At 41.2% G+C, this 20,696-nt stretch overlaps 1 protein-coding gene across 2 annotated transcripts in view; it reads right to left on the bottom strand.

Annotated features, from left to right (window-relative positions):
* ZSWIM8 (zinc finger SWIM-type containing 8) overlaps positions 1–12,578 on the bottom strand; it is a 64,355-nt gene extending 51,777 nt beyond the window's left edge. Inside the window, exon 1 of one of the 2 annotated variants that reach the window (XM_065670624.1) lies at positions 11,508–12,578. In XM_065670624.1, the coding sequence (XP_065526696.1) occupies positions 11,508–11,685 (178 nt within the window). In that variant the 5' untranslated portion in view covers positions 11,686–12,578. The remainder of the gene's footprint in view (positions 1–11,507) is intronic. The other variant, XM_065670623.1, reaches the window with a different exon arrangement.
* Between the last annotated feature and the right edge of the window lie 8,118 nt (positions 12,579–20,696).

Below are 20,696 nucleotides of genomic sequence, written 5' to 3'. Positions count from 1 at the left end.
GGAAAAGTTATTGTCTGAACAGGACAGATCAAGATGAAGCACTCTCACCTCTAGGGTAAAAAAAAAGTAGTAATTAAACATCTGTCAGAAACTAAAAGAAGTATCACCTCTAAATATCACCAACAGGAAAATCTGTTTCATAGACAGGAGTCACAAGAAGTTAAGATATCTCAATGCTTTTGAAAATAATCTTACGTGACTCCTCTTTTTATCTCCTCTGGTTTTGTAAAAACCTCCCAAGTCTAACCCCAGGTCTATGGCTTTATGGGAGATAAACTGGGAACTGCCGTTGTTTAGTCCGGAGAAGAGAAGGTTCAGGGGAGAGCAGGGGGACCCGATTTCTCCTTACAACTACCTGAAAGGAGGATGGAGTGAGGAGGCGGCTGGTCTCTTCTCCCACATAGCACAAGAGGTAACAGCCTCAAGTTGTCTCTTCTTCCAGACAGGACAGGAGCTAACGGCCTCAAGCTGCACCAGGGGAGGTTTAGATTGGATATTAGCAAAAATTTCTTCACCAAAAGGGTGGTCAGGCATTGGAACAGGCTGCCCAGGGAAGTGATACAGTTACCATCCCTGGAAGCGTTCAAAAATGGTGTAGATGAGGCCCCCGGTGACATGGTTTACTGGTGGACTCAGAAGTCCTGGGGTAATGGTTGGTCTTGATCTTAAAGGTTTTTTCCAACTCAGCTAATTCTACAACTCTATGATTCTGAACTCAATTTCCCTCGCATCACCTATAGAGAGAACAAAAGGGGACAAACAAAACCACATACCAAGGAATGTATGAAGCAGTAAGGCGGCTACAGAATTTTTACAGAGGAGGAATGAACTACAAACATGTTTATCATGCACTTGTTGTTCACGACTAGCCAGGAAAAACTAACTCCCTGTCCTTGAGAAGGATAAGCAACTTAGCTGACCCCATGCACTACTTCTTTAAATGAAACCAAGTAGTCTATGAAAACTTCTAAAGACATTCTGGGTCAAATACAACTAACTTGTCTGTGTCAGACCACACTCTCTTCAAGCCATGAATGAAAGTTACATGCAAGTGTAAGTTACCACTATTTTCACCTGGAGCTCTAGTAAACAAATTTGCAGCTGCATTTCTCTGTTTCTCCCATCTCAAAACTGACTGACCTCAATATGAGGCAGGAAATGAATAATATGCAGCAGGAACTGCAAACAGCTCAAGAGAATCATTAAATAATGCCTTACAGATTTCACAAAGTTACTACCTTCTCTGAAAAAGCTGTCATTTCATTTGTACACATGGTAATTTCATACTAACCGACCAGCAGGACTACTATGAAACTTACATGTCAAATACCTACGTATAATTTTTACATCACCTCTGGAACTCAAGCCATCACCAAGCTATTCAAATACACTCTAACATGAATTAACAAGGATTCATACTGGTACACTCTCCACAGGATGAAGACAGATGTAAATCAAGCAGGTAAGAATTCCAGTATAGATATATCAAAAGAAAAAGATTAAATGTTAAGTGTTGAGAATCACAATTTGTGTACACAAAGGCAGGCAAACGTGAGCATATATTGAGTACAGTAAACTTGAAGTCCTATGAAGACCAGAAACAAGACGTGGACAGATTCCATAAGGTCATACAATCTTTGATATTCACAGGTTCACCAAGCTTTTCTGTACTTCAGGTAAGAATCTTGTTCTGTCACATACATTGACAAGATGCCAGTAAGAACGGCTCTGCTGCACGTAGGCATTGTTTTAATGAATATATCTAAAAAAAGAATCCAGATGGTAACTTGACTACATTCACCTTAAGGCTGCCTCACTTCTTCTTTAGTTCTGTCTGGGGAGACATACTCAAAGCAGCATCTTTAAGACATCTCAAGCCTAACGAACAAAAAAGCTGCAATTAACTTTTTTCCACAAGTTTATCTGGAAAAACAATAAAGACCCACACTAACTGAATTTTAAAACATTGGTGTTTTCATTTTCACATCTCCTCTGATGAATTACATTTACCAGTATTTCTGGATGGCAAAGAATAATGATTATCTGCTTAAATTCTTCATCTCTCTGAACAGAGGAGGAAGCCAGAATTGGTGACCCAGGTGTTCACTTGCCCATTGCTTCAATGAGTTGCCTCTTAAGTGTCCTAACCTGGGAGGAAAAAGTACAGCTGGATGTCTTCCAATAAAGACTCTCACTGCTTGTGGATCACTTCTGCGTAACAATTCTTTTATCACACTACCTATTTATCTTCGTAAAAAACATGGACTTCTTTTCCTGTATTTGTTTGGGTCTCTGACCTCCCTCTTTTTCATTTTCTAAAGTCTATTCTCCCCTTCAGCATCCAGCTTTTCTCCCACAAAGGGACAGGATTTCTTCTAAGGATGGACTTTTTCTTTCACCTTTCATCTTATCCATTTATGCTTTCCCTTTCTTCTATATGCCAATCTTTATCCCATATGAAAAAGGAGCTTGATGCCTCACAGCCACAAACTAAACCCAGCAGACAAAAGACAGGCATAAAAGTCAGAGACATCAAGAAATAACAGAGGTCCTGCTACTTGCAGCAGCTGAATGAGGATGTTACGAATTTGTTCAAAAGACACTACACTCCTGCAGCCTTTTCAGGATTCCCTTTTTATAGAAAGGGAATGTCTTAACCTTGATTTTTTTTTTTTTTGAGTGTTAACCACACACCAGTAGAGATTTAGGTAAATCAACGCACAGATTTTCCAGTTGTATACGTCTAAAACGTGTTCAACTTGTTGCTAATTGATACTGGTAAAAACTGACAGTTCCTTTCTTAAGATTTTTGTTGCAGCAATCTAGAAACACTTAATAATGATCATAATAGAAACAGTATTTTATTAAAACCAGATACTTTTTTACAGCGTTTCTCAAAATAGAAATTTTCAGAAGATTTTAATAGGTACGTTAGAGCCTGTCAGAGTTCCTTTGTTTCATTCTTTTCAAAGACAGTAAGTTTCCAGCTGTATGAAAGCAAATAGATGAACTAAACATTATCAAAACAGCAGAGTTTCCACAAGCCTTGCCCACAACATTTAAAGCGCCATCAAGAAATGTGCTCAAAGACATAATTTTCTATATTTTCTGTTAAAAATTCTACATAGTGATCCATCACCTTCTCAGAACGTTACCCATTCTACAGCCAAAGAAACAAAGAAGAAAGGATGCATCAAACCACATGCAAATTAGGAGAAGTATAAGAATCTTCTGGCTGGTAACCCTATACTTATTTCTTGAGACTACAGAGATTCAGAGGACGTAACTCAGAAATGTGTGATATGGTATTTTGAAATTAGAACCTGCATTTTAAATATTTTGTTTATTACACATCACTGCTCTTCATTCTTTAAGGAAGAAAATAGTGGTTTAGCTAGTCGATACATAAGTGCTTTGAATTTTATATCTGGAGAGCTTGCAAGTGTGACACAAAGGAAGAGGGACGAAAGACATCAATACAGATAAAGTGCATCAAAATAAAGTTGGAAAAAAAAAACTTTTAGCCATGACACTATTTTAAATTAGTTTTATAATGGCGTTACAGTCCTACAATTAGAAAAATGTTGCCAATCTAAAAAGAGCAATGAAATCTTAAAGACATTCTTGCACTTTAAGAGCTAAAGAATAAATTGGCTTTGACTCTATGGAAATGCTACTTAAAAATACAAAAATAAGCAAACAGATTCTCCAGATTAATCACAGATATTCTAAACAGCCAAACATTTACTGCAGAAGTCCATTAAAGTATGTAAAACAACTCTGGAAGCCGTACATTCCTTTCTTCCTCTGGAACACAGCACTGTATATTAACTAGAACACCAGACACTTAAGAGGAGATGGTCTCTGCTCCCAGTTTTATAACTGTCAGAAGAGATGCTGTTCAAATCACTGATATCCATTTCTGTTCGCTATTTAAAAAAACTTAGGCACCATAACCAAGCAGTCTCATAAACTGGGCTATACAAAAAGCAACTTTCTTAGTTACCCTACCAAAAAAAAAAATAAATCCATTTGAGTACTTAAGCCATCTTTAATCCTCTACCAACTTTTCACAGTAACCGAAATCACTGAAGTTACATTTGCTTAGAAATTAACTTCGTCATAGTTATTACAGAAACACTGCAAAACAGGTGTTGATTGGAGTACATACTACATCAGAGAGGAAAAAAAAGGGCATGGCCACAAGTCAACATGTGAGTTTCACTTCCACAACTCTTACACAGAATAACTTTGGGTATATTACATCTGAAAACAACCATTCCTAGCTTTGGTTGATTCACTTGTGATTACTTCTTTTTTCACTAGAGCCACAATAAATATAGGGTGTACAAAAGGTGCTATTTTTCTGCATACAGGTTACACTATGGCTTTGTTGCTGTTCCTCAAACTGAACTGGAACTCCAAAGTTGTAAACTTGCATATTAAATCATACTTAACTGATGGCTGTTCAAACATACAGATCATGCCATGACATTAGGACTAGAAGCAACACCAAAAGAGAGCAAGAGGAGCATGGAACAGACAACAGCCCAATGCAATCCATGAAGCTACGTGGACACCTCCACCTATTGAACAAGCCTGCCCAGCTTCAACTTCCCATCACTTTCTCAACTCAGCAACTCTCAATAAAATCTCTGATGGTCAACTGAAGAGTCATAAAGATTCATCCATGATATAGGACATCAGCAAAAAGCAGACCCAGAAAATACTGGCTCTAAAATTGAGTAATCTGCCTAGAAATGAAGATGCACCTTGAGAGTAACTAAGCACTAATTTTAAATCTCTCAGGGTTTTCATCAGGGCAGGAATTCCACCTTCTCCTATATTTTATATAATTTATCATAAATAAATTAATTACTAACTAAATTTGGTCTCTTTTGTCTTTATCAGCAACACTCCAGACACTGCAGGACTTTTTTTTCTTTCCAGTTTCATTTCCCACTGCCTCACTGATGGGTAACCCCAGGTTTGCAGAGAGGGCACAGCTCAAAACACAAGACTTTCTGTGATAGCTGTAAGACACACAAAATTAGTCTCCTGACCAATTTCCTGCTTACAGCACTAGAGCATGTAGGTATTCAAACACAATAATTAAAAAAAAAAAATTAAAAAAATAAACTTTTGGTGCTAGCATTCAAAGAAGTGACATAAGCAGTACATCCAAGTATGAAAAAACCCAAACCTTAAGCATGAAAATAAAAAGCTGGTTTTACGTGTGTTATTCTGAGTAAATGATCAAAAGACATTTGCATCTTACTGAAGACTTTTTACCCAGATAACCACACACTTCAAACCTGAAGTGTAGCTTGAGAGAAATCCTGAGATGTTTTGTCTTTGCTTTGTTTTTACCTCAGGATAGACCTAGTTACCTACAGGTAAAAAATATAATACATAAAAATAAAACACACTTAAACCCCACTTTCTAGAAATGAAGAAGAGGTTGAAGAAGGAAAAATAAATGAAAAGAGGGAGATAAAGAAAGGAATGGGAAACAAAGAAGGAGTATCACCTGGAGTCTAGAATCAAACCTGAATCCTTATCCTTGCTTCCCCAGAAGTAAACATGACATAGAAAATAATCCCTGCACTTTCAGTCAGCCTGAAATTCAGACAAAGCATCTGTGATCTCTGGGCATTCAGCAACACATGGATCTATCTCTTCAAGGTGAAAGGAAGGAGAAAACAAACACAAAAAGAAAAATCCATGGAAGCCAGGAAGAAAGATGTGACAGGAGAAAATGAGACATTTGCCAGTACAAAGATGAGACTTCAAAATAGAATGTGCAAGACTTCTTGTGAAGGGAAGAGACGCTTATCTAAAGGAAAAGGCCAGAAGACCACAAGAGAGTTAAAACTGGATTGGTCACTTAAAATCTCAGTAATAAAAAAGCACCTTTCCCTGACAGCTTCTTTATATTGGTTCTCCAGTACCCATTTCTGAAGAGAGGGGTACACACATTGAATTATCTCAGAAAGGCAGAGGAAAATGCAAATGAAGAGACAAATGTGTGAGTCGTTCAACTTGTCATCCTTCCAAAAGACAAAGGTATTACTGCATTGTGAAACCAGGTTTTTGTTTAGTAGAAACTTCTAGACAGCTTCAAAATCTCCATCCTGGCTCTGAAGCAGCGTATTTAATTATGCCAATCAGTCTCAACAAATGACTATCTCTAGAGCTCCTCTGTGGTGTTTTCCACTCTTATGAATCAGTGTCCCCTTCGCACTTTGTATTACAACCCAGCAAGTCCCCTTCTCAACTTGGACCTATGCTTCTGCTATATAGCAAGTCAACATCACCAGCCACTATGGAACAGAGTACAAAAATAGGTGAAATTCATTTACTAGCTGAAAAAATATACAGAAACCTATCTTCTAGTAGCAGCTAAGCCTTCACTTTCACATTACCTTCACTCTTTGGACACCTGATCTCTGCTTATTCCATATGCAGCCGCAGTATCTTCTCACCAACATTTATATTTCTAAGATTTTGTCACTTCTATAAAGAAATTATTAGGGAGCTATACTTTTGCTCAACAGTTACTGTTTTGAAGTTTTAATGTTATTAGTAAACATGGATATATTATAACAGATATATTTGGGCTAAACCAGATTTTCCATGTGTTGCACTAACTTAAAAAGAACTTAATTTACACAACAAGCAACATGTACTACACCTGTACTTCCCAGAAGTGTGAACTGATTGCATAATCTGCCTCTTGATACCAGAGACACAAATAAAGAAGGAAAAAAAACAACCAGTTGTAATATTATAATACACCACAATAGTAACAAAACAGCAGCAAACTAGAGTCTTCATTTCCAAGTTAACCACTCAAGTGAGCATGCTTTGGATTGGCAACAACTTTCTTCTCTGAAAAGAGCAAGAGTCTGTAGAGCACAGTATGAATTTGAAAGAGACTACATGTTTCTCCTGCTGTGCGCTTGAGCAAGAGTTAACTTGAGTTTATTAGTTACTGGCAATCCTGAGGAAGAAGTGTTGCTCTCTAAGCCACTTACTCTTTGCCTGTATAAACTAATGAATTGTCATTGTACCAGTGTGGACACTGCTCAGACTTTGATCGGGCTGTCTCTCCAAACTGATCATATCCTCACCTTAGGTGCTGTCTATTCTGTGCCAATGATTCCCTCTCTACAGCTTCTACTTCTGAGGCACTGTGCCCAGAACTTAACATTGTGAGCACTCCAACAGTTTGGAAGAACATAAACTGTCTGGGGCTGGATAATAGGAATGTTTTCTAGGAGATCGCTGCCTGCATCAGTTCTTAGTTAAGTTTGAGAGGATTTTGCAATACAGTATACAATGGCTCAAGCTTACAGGAAAAAATAAAGCTTTTTCACTAGCTGCCTACTGAAAACAGTTCCAACACCACTCATCAGCACGCTTCCAGGAGAAGCTGGTGTAAATGAACAAATACAAACTGAGCAAAAATATTGTGATCACAATATTTAGCAATCCTACAGTATTTACGGCAACTTCTTAAGTGCTTGGTAAACTTCTTCAAAAACTGTGAAATAGAAAGGACTAAGGGTGAGAAAGAGCTTAGAAGCTTTCAAGAAGAAACAAAGCCACAGTGGGTTTGGGGAGGTCAGAGTAAATGTTCAAGTACACTCATTAAGTCCCCTGTTAAAAAAATCTTTATGTGACGATAACTGGTAACAAAACATTTGCAGAAACACTAGACTTACTTCAACTACCAATGAAAAATACAACTGTTTTAAAAAGTGAGAAGGGATCAGAATGGTTCTCAGAATGGTTTCTGGAACAAAAAGACTGTCCAGAAAAGCAAACAAAAGGCAAGTAAGTGCATTTTTTGGTTAAAAGGTAACAAATTGGTGGAATGTAGTTTGATATGGAAGAAAGTTTGCTGGAGTCACAAGCCAACTCAGGGAACCAGATGGTTCTGAATACACTGCGAAGATGCTGTTCCTCGAACCATCCATCACCTTAACTTCAAAGGTGAATCCCCTGGCTGCCTAGCTGAAAGCTTCTAATCAACAATGTGTACAGGCGATGGCCAAACTTCAGTTACAAGCAGTATCTCATTCAAAATGAAAAAAAAACCCAACAAAACCCAAGGGGTAAAACCAAGCAAACATGGCAGTCTAATTAGAGAAGAAGTCATTCTGAAAATGTGTTCAAAATTACGACAGGACTCTTTGCATTCCCAAAATTAACATGCTTTGCTGAAGTTTCCTCTGGGATGTCAGTACAAGTGAGTCAGTGGAGATGGGAGCGGTTTCAAAATCTAAGGGCATCCATACAGTGGACACAATGCCTTCCTCCTTCACATTAGCAATTCAATATGCAAAGAGAAAACTCCTTTTTAGAAAGTGATATAAGAGGACTTTACCACAGTGAAAATTAAATAAGGAAAAATCAACCATTTACACTCCTATTTTTTTTGATGTAATAACTCGAGGTACATAGTTCTATAAAGAATCCTATTCCAGTGATGATATTAGAGAAACTCAGACATTTTTCTCTACCTTCCATCATCTTTCTAGCAAGTTAATGGGGTGACCAACAAATAAGTAACTCAACTTTTTGGTGACCCTCTGCAGTGAAGCACTGAACACTGCATATTTGCAACAAGCTACCCCAAGCTTATTATTAAATTTACAGTAAGCATAATCATAAAAGCAGAAATACCCAAGAAGAAGATAAAAAGCTGCAAAAACTAAGTGAGACATAACCAAGAGGGCAGGAGGGGCTAGTTTGTTTGTTTAAGAAGAGGACTCCCCAGCCAACAGCACTTCCATCACTCTCAGGGGGATTCCCTTGGAACTAATTAACAAAGAACTGGATGCTCACAAGAACAAACTGAAAACAATTGAAGAAGCTAGAAATCCTTTCTATTACGTAACTTGTCTGGCTGATTCCAAATGAAAACACAGGCTGAGCTACAAACTGGAAGAAGAGACTAGCAGAATATAGTTCCTCCTGTTTTCCCTTAGCATTTAACACCAAAAAAACTCAGTGCTTAACTTCATTTTTTGTTTGCATAGGCAACTACATCACAGGCCACTGCAAACTGGTAAGCTGGAAATAAAAACACAAAGCTCTATTCAGAATGATCACATTTCAGAAGACTCACTACAACTGACAACCTCAGGATCCAGCAAGCTCTCAATACAAACTGGTCTTTCTCAGTACAGAAACACTGTCCAAAAGAGGTGTTCAAAATAATTAAATTGGTGCAGGAGTTCTGAAATCCAAGGACATCCCAGATGATGACAGATCCTTCGTCAGACCAGACCTGCTGGCCACAAATGCACTGCATACAGTGCAGTCCCTGCAAGTGCTCCATGTTGGTAATATCTGTATGTGACTTCATAGAGTGAATAAGTAATTATTTAGGCAGCAAATCCATGTCCACATACTTCTCCAAGTCTGAGCAGAGCCTGCAAAAGTCAGCAAAGACCTTAAAGCAGGCAACAGTATCCTTTCAGAAGGATAAAATAAATTGTTAAAATAAAACTTTTTACAAAGGAATAAAGTCTCTCTACAGAAAAAGCCTAAGGAATATGAACCAAGTACAAGCACCCCTGCCCATGCATGTTTGCAGAACCTGGAACAGCAACATCTCAATGTGGTGCAAATAATAACAATTATCCCAACAATAATGTTAGCTATTATGCTTCTTGTGTCAGGAAAGAGACTGAGGACTGCAAATACACAGAATCTACTAAAGTGATTTTTCATTTTAATGCAACAAGTAGATGACAGCGGAGATAGAAATTGCGGCCTGCTTTTAATTTGGTCATGAGAGCTAAAGGAACTAGGCCAAGGCCCAGAAAAACTCATAATCATACAATGAACCAGTGGAGAACAGTTGTCTAAAAACATTGCAAAGTTGAACAAAACCAAACACCTTTTCAAACAACAGTTACATGTAGGCTGCAGACTTGTACGGCTGTACAAACCACTTTCACACATGTCTGCCAAACTAGAGATGTCTTTATATCCACAGCAGTAAACTTAGGCTCCTTTCCAGCAAGTTAACATGCAACAAGATTTAAAGCAAAACATGAAGTTTATATACTTTCCCTTGTGTCCAATGCGTATTTCTACATCTCAAGATTCATAGCTTTAGAAAGCACAATGCCAGCAGTGCTCCCTTTCTTTACACCAATAGTGTATTCCATACTAAACCCAATGTGTCCCGGCAGCAGTATCCAAGACAGCGATCCAACTTGGACATGCAGTCAGCATTTCTCTCACTCTCCCTTGTTTTTGGTTGGGTTTGGGGGTTTTTTTTGAAGCTTCCACTCTATCCTCAACTCTAACCCTGACTTGTCAAGAGACAGGTGTTGACATACCTCGGACTAGGACAGTTTCAAATGTATTATGAATTTAGAACTTAAGCTGTTCTGGAAAGCCTATGGTTAATGCAAATGTACTTTCTGGTCTTAACCTAGTGACAAGTGAACATTTGTCCTTAGCGTAACATGGCTAGATTTCAGCACAATTCAATATAAATTACATTCTCTGTTCATTTAAGGTCAACATTCAGAAGACAATGAAGTTTTGCAGTTCCAGTCTGGGAGATATTAATGAGGCAGGTGATGGTCACAAAAGCCAGCAATAACATGAAAAGCATTGACACTGGGTTGAGAGAAAAGAAAGGAAATAAAAGGAAGAATAGAAAGGGCCTGTCTAATTTCTGACAACTGTATGTCTAGGCTCCACTTGGTGTAAACACCACTCGAGTTCTAGGGTCAAGATGCATCAGAATAAGAGAGAAATTGTACTTGATTAAAAAAAAAGATCAAGCAAAGAGTTAGTAGCTACATGATGATTTTAAATCATTCTAATTGCTTATGCTATCTATTTTCCTGTCTGCTATCACATTACTATCCAAAAAAAGGAAATACAACAACTCTTGAAGTAGACACACTGTAGTTTGCTGACTTCTTTGTTGCTGACTTCTTTGTGACAGTCTTAAGGCCCCCTTGTCTACCACTGCAAAAGTTGGCTTATTTACTAGAAAGAAATGTACAGAAACTGACAAGGGAAACAGACTGCTTTATACAATGATGGCTTACATGCCTCTACACGAGTAGCTTTATAGCAGTTCCAAAACCCCCTGTTAAAACTTAGTGCATTTCAATCAAAGCAAGTGGGAACCTATGTGTAGTTATTCTCAGCCAAGTCTGCAGTTTGTTTATAGAGAACTGTTTTCAGGTTTCCAAGAGCAAGCCCACAGAATCTACTCAGAACAGCAGTACTACGGTACTACAGAGCGCATGCAGGTGAAACTCATCCAAAAGACAGCTTTGTCCTAAGATCCCCAGTAAATTTGCAGTTTCAGTCTTTGGTCAAAAATTATCCTGACAGTGACACTATACCTGACTTCTCTTTGCAGCTTTGCCACTCCTTCCGCACATCTCCTCACCTACCACCCCCCCTTACCCCACAACTTCCACGAGTCCAAAGAGCATCCAAGCGAAAACGGGTGACCTCACCTTTCATTTTGACAGTGGGAGAATTGGGTCCTGCCGATTGCTTCCTCCATCCTCTCCAGTTCTGGCAAAGGCTTTCCGCCTCAGAGATAAAGGAACAAAGAGAGTCTTCTTCAAAGCGATCAGAGTCTTCAAATGAAAACCTCTCCCCGTCCTCCCACTCCGCAAACATGAGTTCCATCACATCCAACTAGCGACGCGGGGGAAAAGAAGAAAGACAGCAACAGCACTGCTCACTCCAAGCAGGTGGATGGGCTTGAGGGCTCCTGCAGTTCTTAAAACCTCAACTTCGATTCAACCCCCATACTGACAGAGCCTGCACTATCTGAGGCGAGATAAGCAGGAAATCAACTAACGGGAAGCTCGTAAAAATCCCAGAGAGAATCAAGGAAAAAAAAAAAAAAAAAAAAAAGAAAAAATATCTAAGGCTCTTTAAAAAGTTAGAAAAAAAAAATAATGTTTATGTCCACAAAATGTATTTGAGGCGCAATGGGGTGGTCAGCCTACGGGAGCTACCCCAGGCAGGACAGGTGCTTGCCGGGCACACGGAGGAGTGAAGGCTTCCGACGGCCGCGGCGCTGGAAGACAAGAGAAAGGGCCGGTTTCCTCCTCCGGGACTGCCGCCCGGGTAGAACCGGTATCTGTGCGCAGGGCCGGGTCTCCCTGAGGTTGTGCTTTTCTCACTCTCGGTCCAGGAACCGGAGGCAGGGCAGGAAGGGACAGCGGAGCGGGGGAGGGACGGGGGACGGGCAACTTCCCTCCCGGGTCGCGGAGGCTTAAGAACGGCCCGGCAGGGCCGGGACACCCGCGGCAGGGGCGGCGCGACCTCCGGGCGGCTCGTCACCGGCGCCTGCGGGCGGCGGGCAGCGGCTCCGGCCTCATGGGGGCGCGGGCGGCGGCAGGCGGGGAAAGCCCGGCTCTTGGTCGCCGGCGGGCAGGGGCGGGGGGGCAGCGGGCAGCCTGTCGCCGCCGCTGCCGCCGCTCCCGTCGCGGTTGCGCCCCCGCGGGTCTACGTGCCCATGGCCAGCGGGGCCCCGCGCGCGGACGCCCCCCCGTGCCCGGCCCGACGAGCGGTTCGCTGTCCTGGCGCGACGGCGGCGGCGGCAGCGGCGGCGGCAGCAGGTCCCTGCCCGGCGCGGGCACCAAGATGGCTCCGCGCCTCCCAGCTTCACCTGCGCCACCCCCCCTCCTCCTCCAGCTGAGCCCTGCTTCCGTCGCGGGGCTTCCGGCTTCCGCCGCCAGGCTCAGGCGGGCGCGCGGGGCATGGCGGGATAGCCGGGAATGGCGGAGGTGGCGGGGTGCGTGCGGGTCGGGCACGGGTGGGCTTCTCGGGTCAGAGAAGAAGGAAGGAGCAGACTGGCCGTGGGGAAGCCCTCAGGCTCGCCGCCAGAACAGGCTGTGGTGCTCGGCTAGCGCCTGGCTGCCGCTCCGTAACAAGCGGGTGTACCCGGGGGCAGGCTGGAGCAGTGGGCTGTGGGGCGGTTCTGCTTTAAAAGGGCTGTAGTAAAGCAAAAGCTCGTCATCTTGTGCCTGCACGCACTGCCCGAGACAGCGGGGAGCACGAGTTGTGCTGAAATGTGGGAATGTACCCCACGGTGTACCTCAGATGAGTTGCTGCTGTGGTCATCTGTTTCAGATGAAAGCAGTAGTGAACTTGACAGAAACGTTTAAAGATAACGGGAAAAAAACCACAACGGAAATAAGCCATGAGGAGAATATGGCTCTTACAAGAATAAGCCCTGCCCAAAAATGCCACAATGATCGCTGTTCTCAGATCAGAAAAGACCCTTGCTTTCCAACAGAGGTAGGAGTTGCAGGAGTCTCAACAACTCCCGACATCAAAACCAGAAAGTACCTCGCATGCCAGTCATGTAAGGAGTTGCATAGGATAGGTAAGGGTTTCATATTCCATAGACTCTGAAAGCAGGAGGTGTGGTATGGTTTGAGTTTGTTCTGTACTTCTATTTTGGAGGCGTAGTTTGTTGCTTTATTGGGAGAGTAGACCAGTAAAATACCAGATAGTAAGGTTTCTCTGTAAGTTGAGTAAGCACCAGCCGAACAGCAGCTCCCTTCCCAGATGGACAGAGGAAAAACAGCAAATTATGGGGGGAAATATAAATAAACAACTAAAAAAGAGCTAGGGAAGAAAGAATGATGTACTGAAAGACAGCAATGAGCTGATGGTGCTCACAGTGAGTCTTAAGAGATGGACCTCGAAGGAAACTCCCTGCATGACTTGTTCTTAGGTATGTAATGCTCACCAGCTTGTCTTGAACACAAAGGTGCGTTACTAAAATGTCCACCAACAGTAAGAGGTGTGTTTACTTGTGCATATGTCCAACCCTTCAGTGTCTCCTAGTGTAATGTAACTTCTGGGAAGGGCCAGGACCACAAGCAAAGGCAGGTGGTGGCCTTTCTTCCAGTAAAGAAAAAGGGAGAGTCTGCAGTGCTCAAATGTCTCTCCAAGACTATCTGACAATGTGTTGCTTCTCCAAAGCTACCATTCTAAAACTACTTATACAGTTCAGGGATCCTCTTGAGGAGGAGTCTGAGAGAATAGATACACAAGAAAAGTATTCACTTCATGTCTTTTTACATAAATATTTTTTAGCCAACATGAGTAGTCTTGTGCTTTTTCTCAGAAGTTTTTGCCATCAGGTTATCTGTACATTTTAATTCACAGGAAGAGTTCATTTATACATATGCACACATACATATTGCAAGGCTTGATATCCGATGGGTGATACTATATTTAATAATCTGTTATACAAAAAATGTATATCAAAACCTATTAAACTGGGATCTCTGAATTCAGAGGCTTTTCCTTGGTGAAAATAGAATTGTCTAGAACCTGGTTTTCAGCTAGCAAGCAATACTATTAATTAACACTAGTTGTTGTAATTACTCTGTGTGCTAACGACACAGTTGGGCAATTAGGTAATTACTGTGCTCAGTCCCTTTCTACAGCATGCAGGGTCAGAGAGTGATACTTAATGGAGCCTTGGGATTTAGAGCATCAAATAAAATGCTTTGCCTTTAGCTCTACGAAGTCAAAATGTTCAGATCTTGGTTCCACAAAGATAACAGTGACAGGATGCTTGATATCCTCAAAACCACCAGTGCTGAGCTCATGCAAAGTGACTCCACTGATGATAGAAAGCTCTCCACAGACGTCTGAAGGAGGATCTTCATCAGTGTAACACCAGCTGGCACCACACCATTCTCTGCACTTGGTACTTCACTGCTTACCCCATGAGTTCTTCTCTTTCTTATTCCCATTGTCAGTGATCTAAGGTTTGGGACTATCACTTCTATTTTTTCAGTTAGATTTAGCCTTAGTTCTCTCTCACCTACGAATTTACCAGACTTGGGGTTTTGTTAACCTTCTACCAAGTTACTTGCATTAAGTCTATCTCAAAATGCAGTGTAATACCTAACAAACAAAAAGTTTGACCTTTGGCTAATCCAACAGAAAAGCTGTCCTGCATTGATACCCAGCTGGATCAAGTTTGTACTGCCAAGTGACCTGTTAGTGCACAGCACCAGCAGTAATTCAAGAGAGAGACACATCTGCCAGATAATGGGAATTCTGGCAGGTTATATCAATAGCAGTCTGAGTCAAGGGCATTGCAGAGAATCTCTGCCACATGATAAAGCAGCGATACATGAAGGTGTCATAATACTTTGTGATATTTATACACAAATACTTTGTGTATAAAAACATGAGTTTTGCATGAAAGAAGGGTTTCGCCTGCAGGAATAGTGTTTCCCTGGTGAGGAAAGAAATGTTTAGAAGATTGTAAGAGTCTGAAAGAATAATTAGAAAACACAGCTGACATTTTGAAGTGCGTTTTTGATGGGGGAAGAGGAAATGAAAGAGCAGAATAAGAAACACATTGTGTCCAAGGAATGAAGAGGTAATTACAAGCGAGATTCTGCACCCTGACCTAGATGTTATGGTACTTGAAATGGCATAAATGGGCAGGCAAATACCGTGATGGCATAAGCCTGGTGCTACTTACTGGTATCTTTTATCAGCATTATGTGCAACTCAGCAAGCACTGTAAGCTTCTACCAGAATCCAGCAGAGAATACTATTACATTAGGAAAGGGCAGAGGAGAGGAGGAATAGTAGATTTACTAATGTGACATGCTTCAAATTGTAAGGGGTCTTGAGCACATTATGTTTAACTGCAATGAACTGGAGAAGCCCAGATTCCAGCTTTGGGATACCACAAGTTGCAGAAATTTCCATTTTCTCAGAAACCACAGTCTGAAAGCAATGGAGGAGGTGCTGAAAGTAATGAGGCGAGCGAAGCAGGGTGAATATTTGCACTTCCATCTTAAAATGCATTTCAAGAGACTGAAAAAATGTGTCTCCTGCCTTGTGCAGACCAGATTTGGGCGTGTTGTTCCCCTAGCCAACATGAGGGAGTGCAGGTGTGATTGAACTCTTCTCCTTGTCCTCAGGGCTATGGCTTAGAAAGGCACTGGAGTTCATAAACACTCATCCTCCAGCCAACTTATTGCATGAAGCAGTCGTATATTTTCCATCATGAATCTCCCAATAGACAAAACTACAGTCACTGCTGAGGAGACCATGAAAAATAGCATCTGACAATTCCAGCAATTTCAGTCCTCTGCTAGGAAGAAAGAAATTCAAGAAGAAATCCTGCAAAGATGACAAGGTTGCCACTGAGATACTTTCTCCCTTACGGGGATGTAATCCTCCCACCCCACCTCCCTTTTCCTTTCTCTCTTAATTCAGAGAAAGGAAATTGCTGTTCAAAATTCCTCTGCCTCCGTTATACACAATCTTCAGAATGCACCATTTCGTATGAGAGACACATATGAGCGCTCGCATATACCCTGGAGCAGAACTGAAACATTTACATTTGTTTCCTGTCTTAAGCTCTCACTGGGGACTAAAAATCAGAGTCTGCATTGTACCCTAGAATGGGCTGCTTCTCACTGGTGAGTCATGTTGTTCTCTACAAGTCATACCCAGTGTGGTTTTATTTCTGATCACATGGGAAGTAAAACACATCCTTGCTATGGCTTGAATCTAACAGGCTCAGTAACAAATAAAGCACTCTGGAGATTTTATCTCTGCTGATGCAGTGGGACCCAGCTGTTAGCTACATTCTGACACGGAAATGATTTAATTGTCTTCTCACATGCAGTAATGCACTCGGAAATGACAAGCAAATTTTTAAAGCACACTTATGGCTTTCTGTCTAAGTAATATTTTGGCTGTGCAGAAGAATACTTTCTTGTGCTTTGGCACTATGACAGTATGCAGATAATTCTTGTATCCTACGTTCCTGTTCCTCCTTCTAGGACCACTGTTTCACCATATACCGATCACTGTTAATACCAGATATTAAACATCTCCAGACACATTACAACCAACTTGTTATTTGTTTCAAAACTCTGGGCCTGTGGGACTGATGGAGCAAATACTGCTTTAGCACAAAAGAAGGGAGAGCACACAGCTCATTTCCCCTTGCTCTGCTTCTAACTGAATAAGTGGCTGTGCAAGATGTACAGGGCTGTCCCAGACATCTCATACTGGGAAGCTGAAAGTAAAGCTGCCCTGAGGAATCACAAGCTCTGGAAAATAAATTTCCTCCATTTAGATTGAGAGGTTTCCGATCTTTGACTAATCCTTCCCACAGGAGACTTTGACATTATGGTGTCCAAGGTCCTCTCTTTGGAATCTTACAGAGTATGAACATGTGCCTGATATTAAAGCCTTATTCAAAAGTGAATTCACTGTTTGTGAGATAAGTGACAGGTACCTACATACATACATGGAAATGGAGTCAGTAAGGGAACACTTTGCAACAGTTGTTAGAATTATTTTTAAAAAGCAGGAGACAATAATTATGGCTAAGACCTCGTGTATGAACACAACTGCTACTCTTCAGAAAGCATAAGATGCCATTTATAGATAATATAGCTTGCAAGGATAACCGAGCATATTTGGTCTGGCATCTTGTATTTCATGGGTTATATTTCCCTCTTTCTTTCACAATAACCTGCAGGAGCATTTGAGGGTTTTTTTTACACTTTGTTCTCTCTTCTGCCATTACCAAAGAGAAAAGAGATGTTCTTCGTTTCTCAGAGCAGAAAGAAAAACAACTGTTACACTGCAAGTCCTCTTTATCTCAATTGATATCGCATTTGGATATTTCCTCAGCTAAGGTGAAAAGATTGTGAAAGCAATAATCTGTCTCTCCCTTGTCTAGAGAGCAGGTCAGATACCCCATTTGCGGAAATTCATCAACTGATAACTCGGTTTGTCTAGAGAGTGTATGACCCTAACTAGCAATGTTATATGCATGAAAGCTTGCCAAATACCCTGAGAAGCACCTTTTGATGCAGACATTAAGCAAAACATCAGTTCCTTGGCTTATTATCAGTCTTCCCCCCCCAAAATATCAATGAATGTTTCTACCTGTGATATTCCTTCTCCATCAATCTACAGTTTTAGTAACGCAAAATGATAATCACATTTGCTGTTGAGGATACAGTCAGGTGGTTAAGTAAAGGATCACTGTTAGGGAGACATAGGAAGTCCACTCATTCATGTCAAGATCAACATATGCAATTTTGCAATATATCTTAGCAGATCTTGACTAACTGAAGTAATCCAGCAAACTCAGAGGTACCTTGATCTGCTCTCACAAAGCTTGTGCTCCTTCAGATTAAACTGGCCATAGCAAAATCTGCATTTATAGCTGCCTGTCAGCACTGAAGTCTTTCAAAATACAAAGATTAGGTACATTAGCACTTAAGTACAGGAGTAATAGATTGCCAAGACAAGGTGATTCTGAAGTGCAGGAACAATGCTGTACAATATTATATGGATAATAAAAAGTCTTTGTATTCTGCAGAGCCTTTCCTCAGGAAAATAATCTAACTTCAGAGCTAGGGAAGTGAGGGGTTTTATTTTAAAAATCCAGTCAATGCTGTCAGAATTCACTGGGAGGTTCAATTGTCAACTCAATTGTCGATTCAGCATAAGGCTCTCTCTTACAAAAAGAGTGGTTTCCGCAACCACACAACAGTGCTCCATGTGAGAAAATGCACTGTCCTCTTTTGTGTAAGAAAAAGGAGACACTAACAAAATATTATGCATGTCACAATGACTGAAAACTACCTGGGCTGCTGGATACAGAGATAACTCCTCTCTGTCACTTCTCTGTTTCTGTAAGAAGCAAGGGAGAAAAGATTTTGTCCTTTTTTTTCACTAGACCTACTTACTTGAGCAAGTAGGACCTACTGCAGGGTGCTCTGCAAAACAAATCAGTTGATCCTTAAGATTATTTGATATTTGTAGAGAAAGAGTGTTTGTCTCATTCTGTTTTGCCTGCGGATCTTATATGCCTGATGTATTCAGGTGGCAAGCTTTTTGAACAGGATCCTCCTCCTTTAGGAGACTTATGGATTCCCAGAGTAAATCAGCCATTCTATTTTCAGCTCTCCTCTCTAGGTAGGTGACTAGCCCTTAATGGTATTGACAGCTGTTTGCTTTGTGAGCTGACTCAAGGGCTATTACCATTTTAAGGCAGATCTTAATTTTCAGCAAAATACTGTGACAAAGTCCAGTAAAGCTTACCAACCAAAACTTTAATGCATTTCCCAAGGTAATTTCCCATGTCTTCTTGGGGGACAAAAAGTAGATTTATGTAATTTTATTATCAGTGTTGAATCTAGCAACCTATATTTATTCATGATGGTTGTTAAATATAATAGTAAGAATTTAGTAGTGTAGTGGCAAGCTCTTTGCTTATTTCTTCAGGCTTCTTATGTGTGGACACTCCTGCCTATCTGAACAGGGGCATCCGATTCAAACAGTGCATCACCCTTAAGTGTCAACAACAAAGTTGCAGCAGTTTGAATAGTTTACAGTTTTGAACAGTAAACAGTTTAAACAACAGTTTAAACCTGTGTAACTGTGAAGAAAAGCCTTGTAGGACAATAAAGATTTCTGAAGTCTTAATCAACCTACCTGTGGTTGAGATATTTGAGGAGTTAAAAGGGTTTCTGTTGATAGTAAGTATAGCTGTGCTGAATCACAGAATCTCCTTAGTCTTGCTAGAGATAATGACGTGGTAAACATGAAGCAAATGAGCTTTCTTCCAGGGTGTTTGGTTACTGGTTCTAAAAAAACCACAGTGTTCAGTAGTCTGTAGTACACTTGTTCCTCTTAAACAGGTCTCCATCCCACATCAGGGGTTGTAATCCTACTCTACCTCCAGCAAGCCTGTACATGCAAGCAGGGAAGGGGAAAAGAGTAAGGAAGGAACTAACCTTTGGAAGCAGATTTTCTTCTCTGTATACAGCTCAGGTTTAAGCAGAGCAGATTAGTTAAGCTGCAAAGAAGAGGTTTTTGTTGTTCTTGGTTGAAGGGGTTTGTTCTGCTTTTGAGGAGAAGGTGACAGAGAAGTATAATTTTTCAAAGTGGTTTCAGGAGAGTTGTCCAGTTACATTGCCACAGTAAATCTCACCCCACTCCCTACATTCTCAGTGAGGAGGGCCCACTGTCCAGGCTAGCACATGAGGCAAACCTGACAGCAAGCCACCTCTTCTCATGGAAACCTTTGACAGGTACCTGCTGCTGGCTTCTGAGCCCCAGGGCTGGCAATCACAATGTGCTCAGCAAACGCTTCCCAGCAAGATTCATTTGCTGCAATTTTAATTCCTGCCCATTTGTTTCTTCTGTTGGGCAGCAACTGAACATGAGCCCAGCACTGAGTTATGCTTGTTTCCAGCTCAGCCCTTTGAGGCACAGCTGCCCTGATGTCAGTATGAAGGCCAGCACAGATTTAAACAGATGGGAGAAATAAGGCCTTTTGCTTAGCTGACATTAGACCAACACAGCTTGGTAAAGCCGATCCGGAACAGTTGCTTCTTCCTTCCAAGAGACAGGCTAGTTTTGAAAACCTGTGCAGAGAAAAGTGTCTTTTATTTCTGGAAGAGTGTGTGGGATTTGAAAAGCCAAGAGGGAGAGATCAAGTGGTGCACTGGGTTTTCACCAGTTTGTTTGAATGCCTGTCCTACTCCTGTCCTCCATCAGCATGTCTTAAATCCATGGGTTTTTCTAAACATGAATTACTCCAGCTGGATCATCAATGTACTTAAAGATCCAGTTTGCTGGCACTACTTCCTCTTTTAACTTTCACA

This window comes from Lathamus discolor, chromosome 3 (genome assembly GCF_037157495.1).
Source record: "Lathamus discolor isolate bLatDis1 chromosome 3, bLatDis1.hap1, whole genome shotgun sequence".
Taxonomy (NCBI): domain Eukaryota; kingdom Metazoa; phylum Chordata; class Aves; order Psittaciformes; family Psittacidae; genus Lathamus; species Lathamus discolor.
Note: the sequence above shows the minus strand (reverse complement) of the source record. Positions and strands in the feature narration are given on the sequence as shown.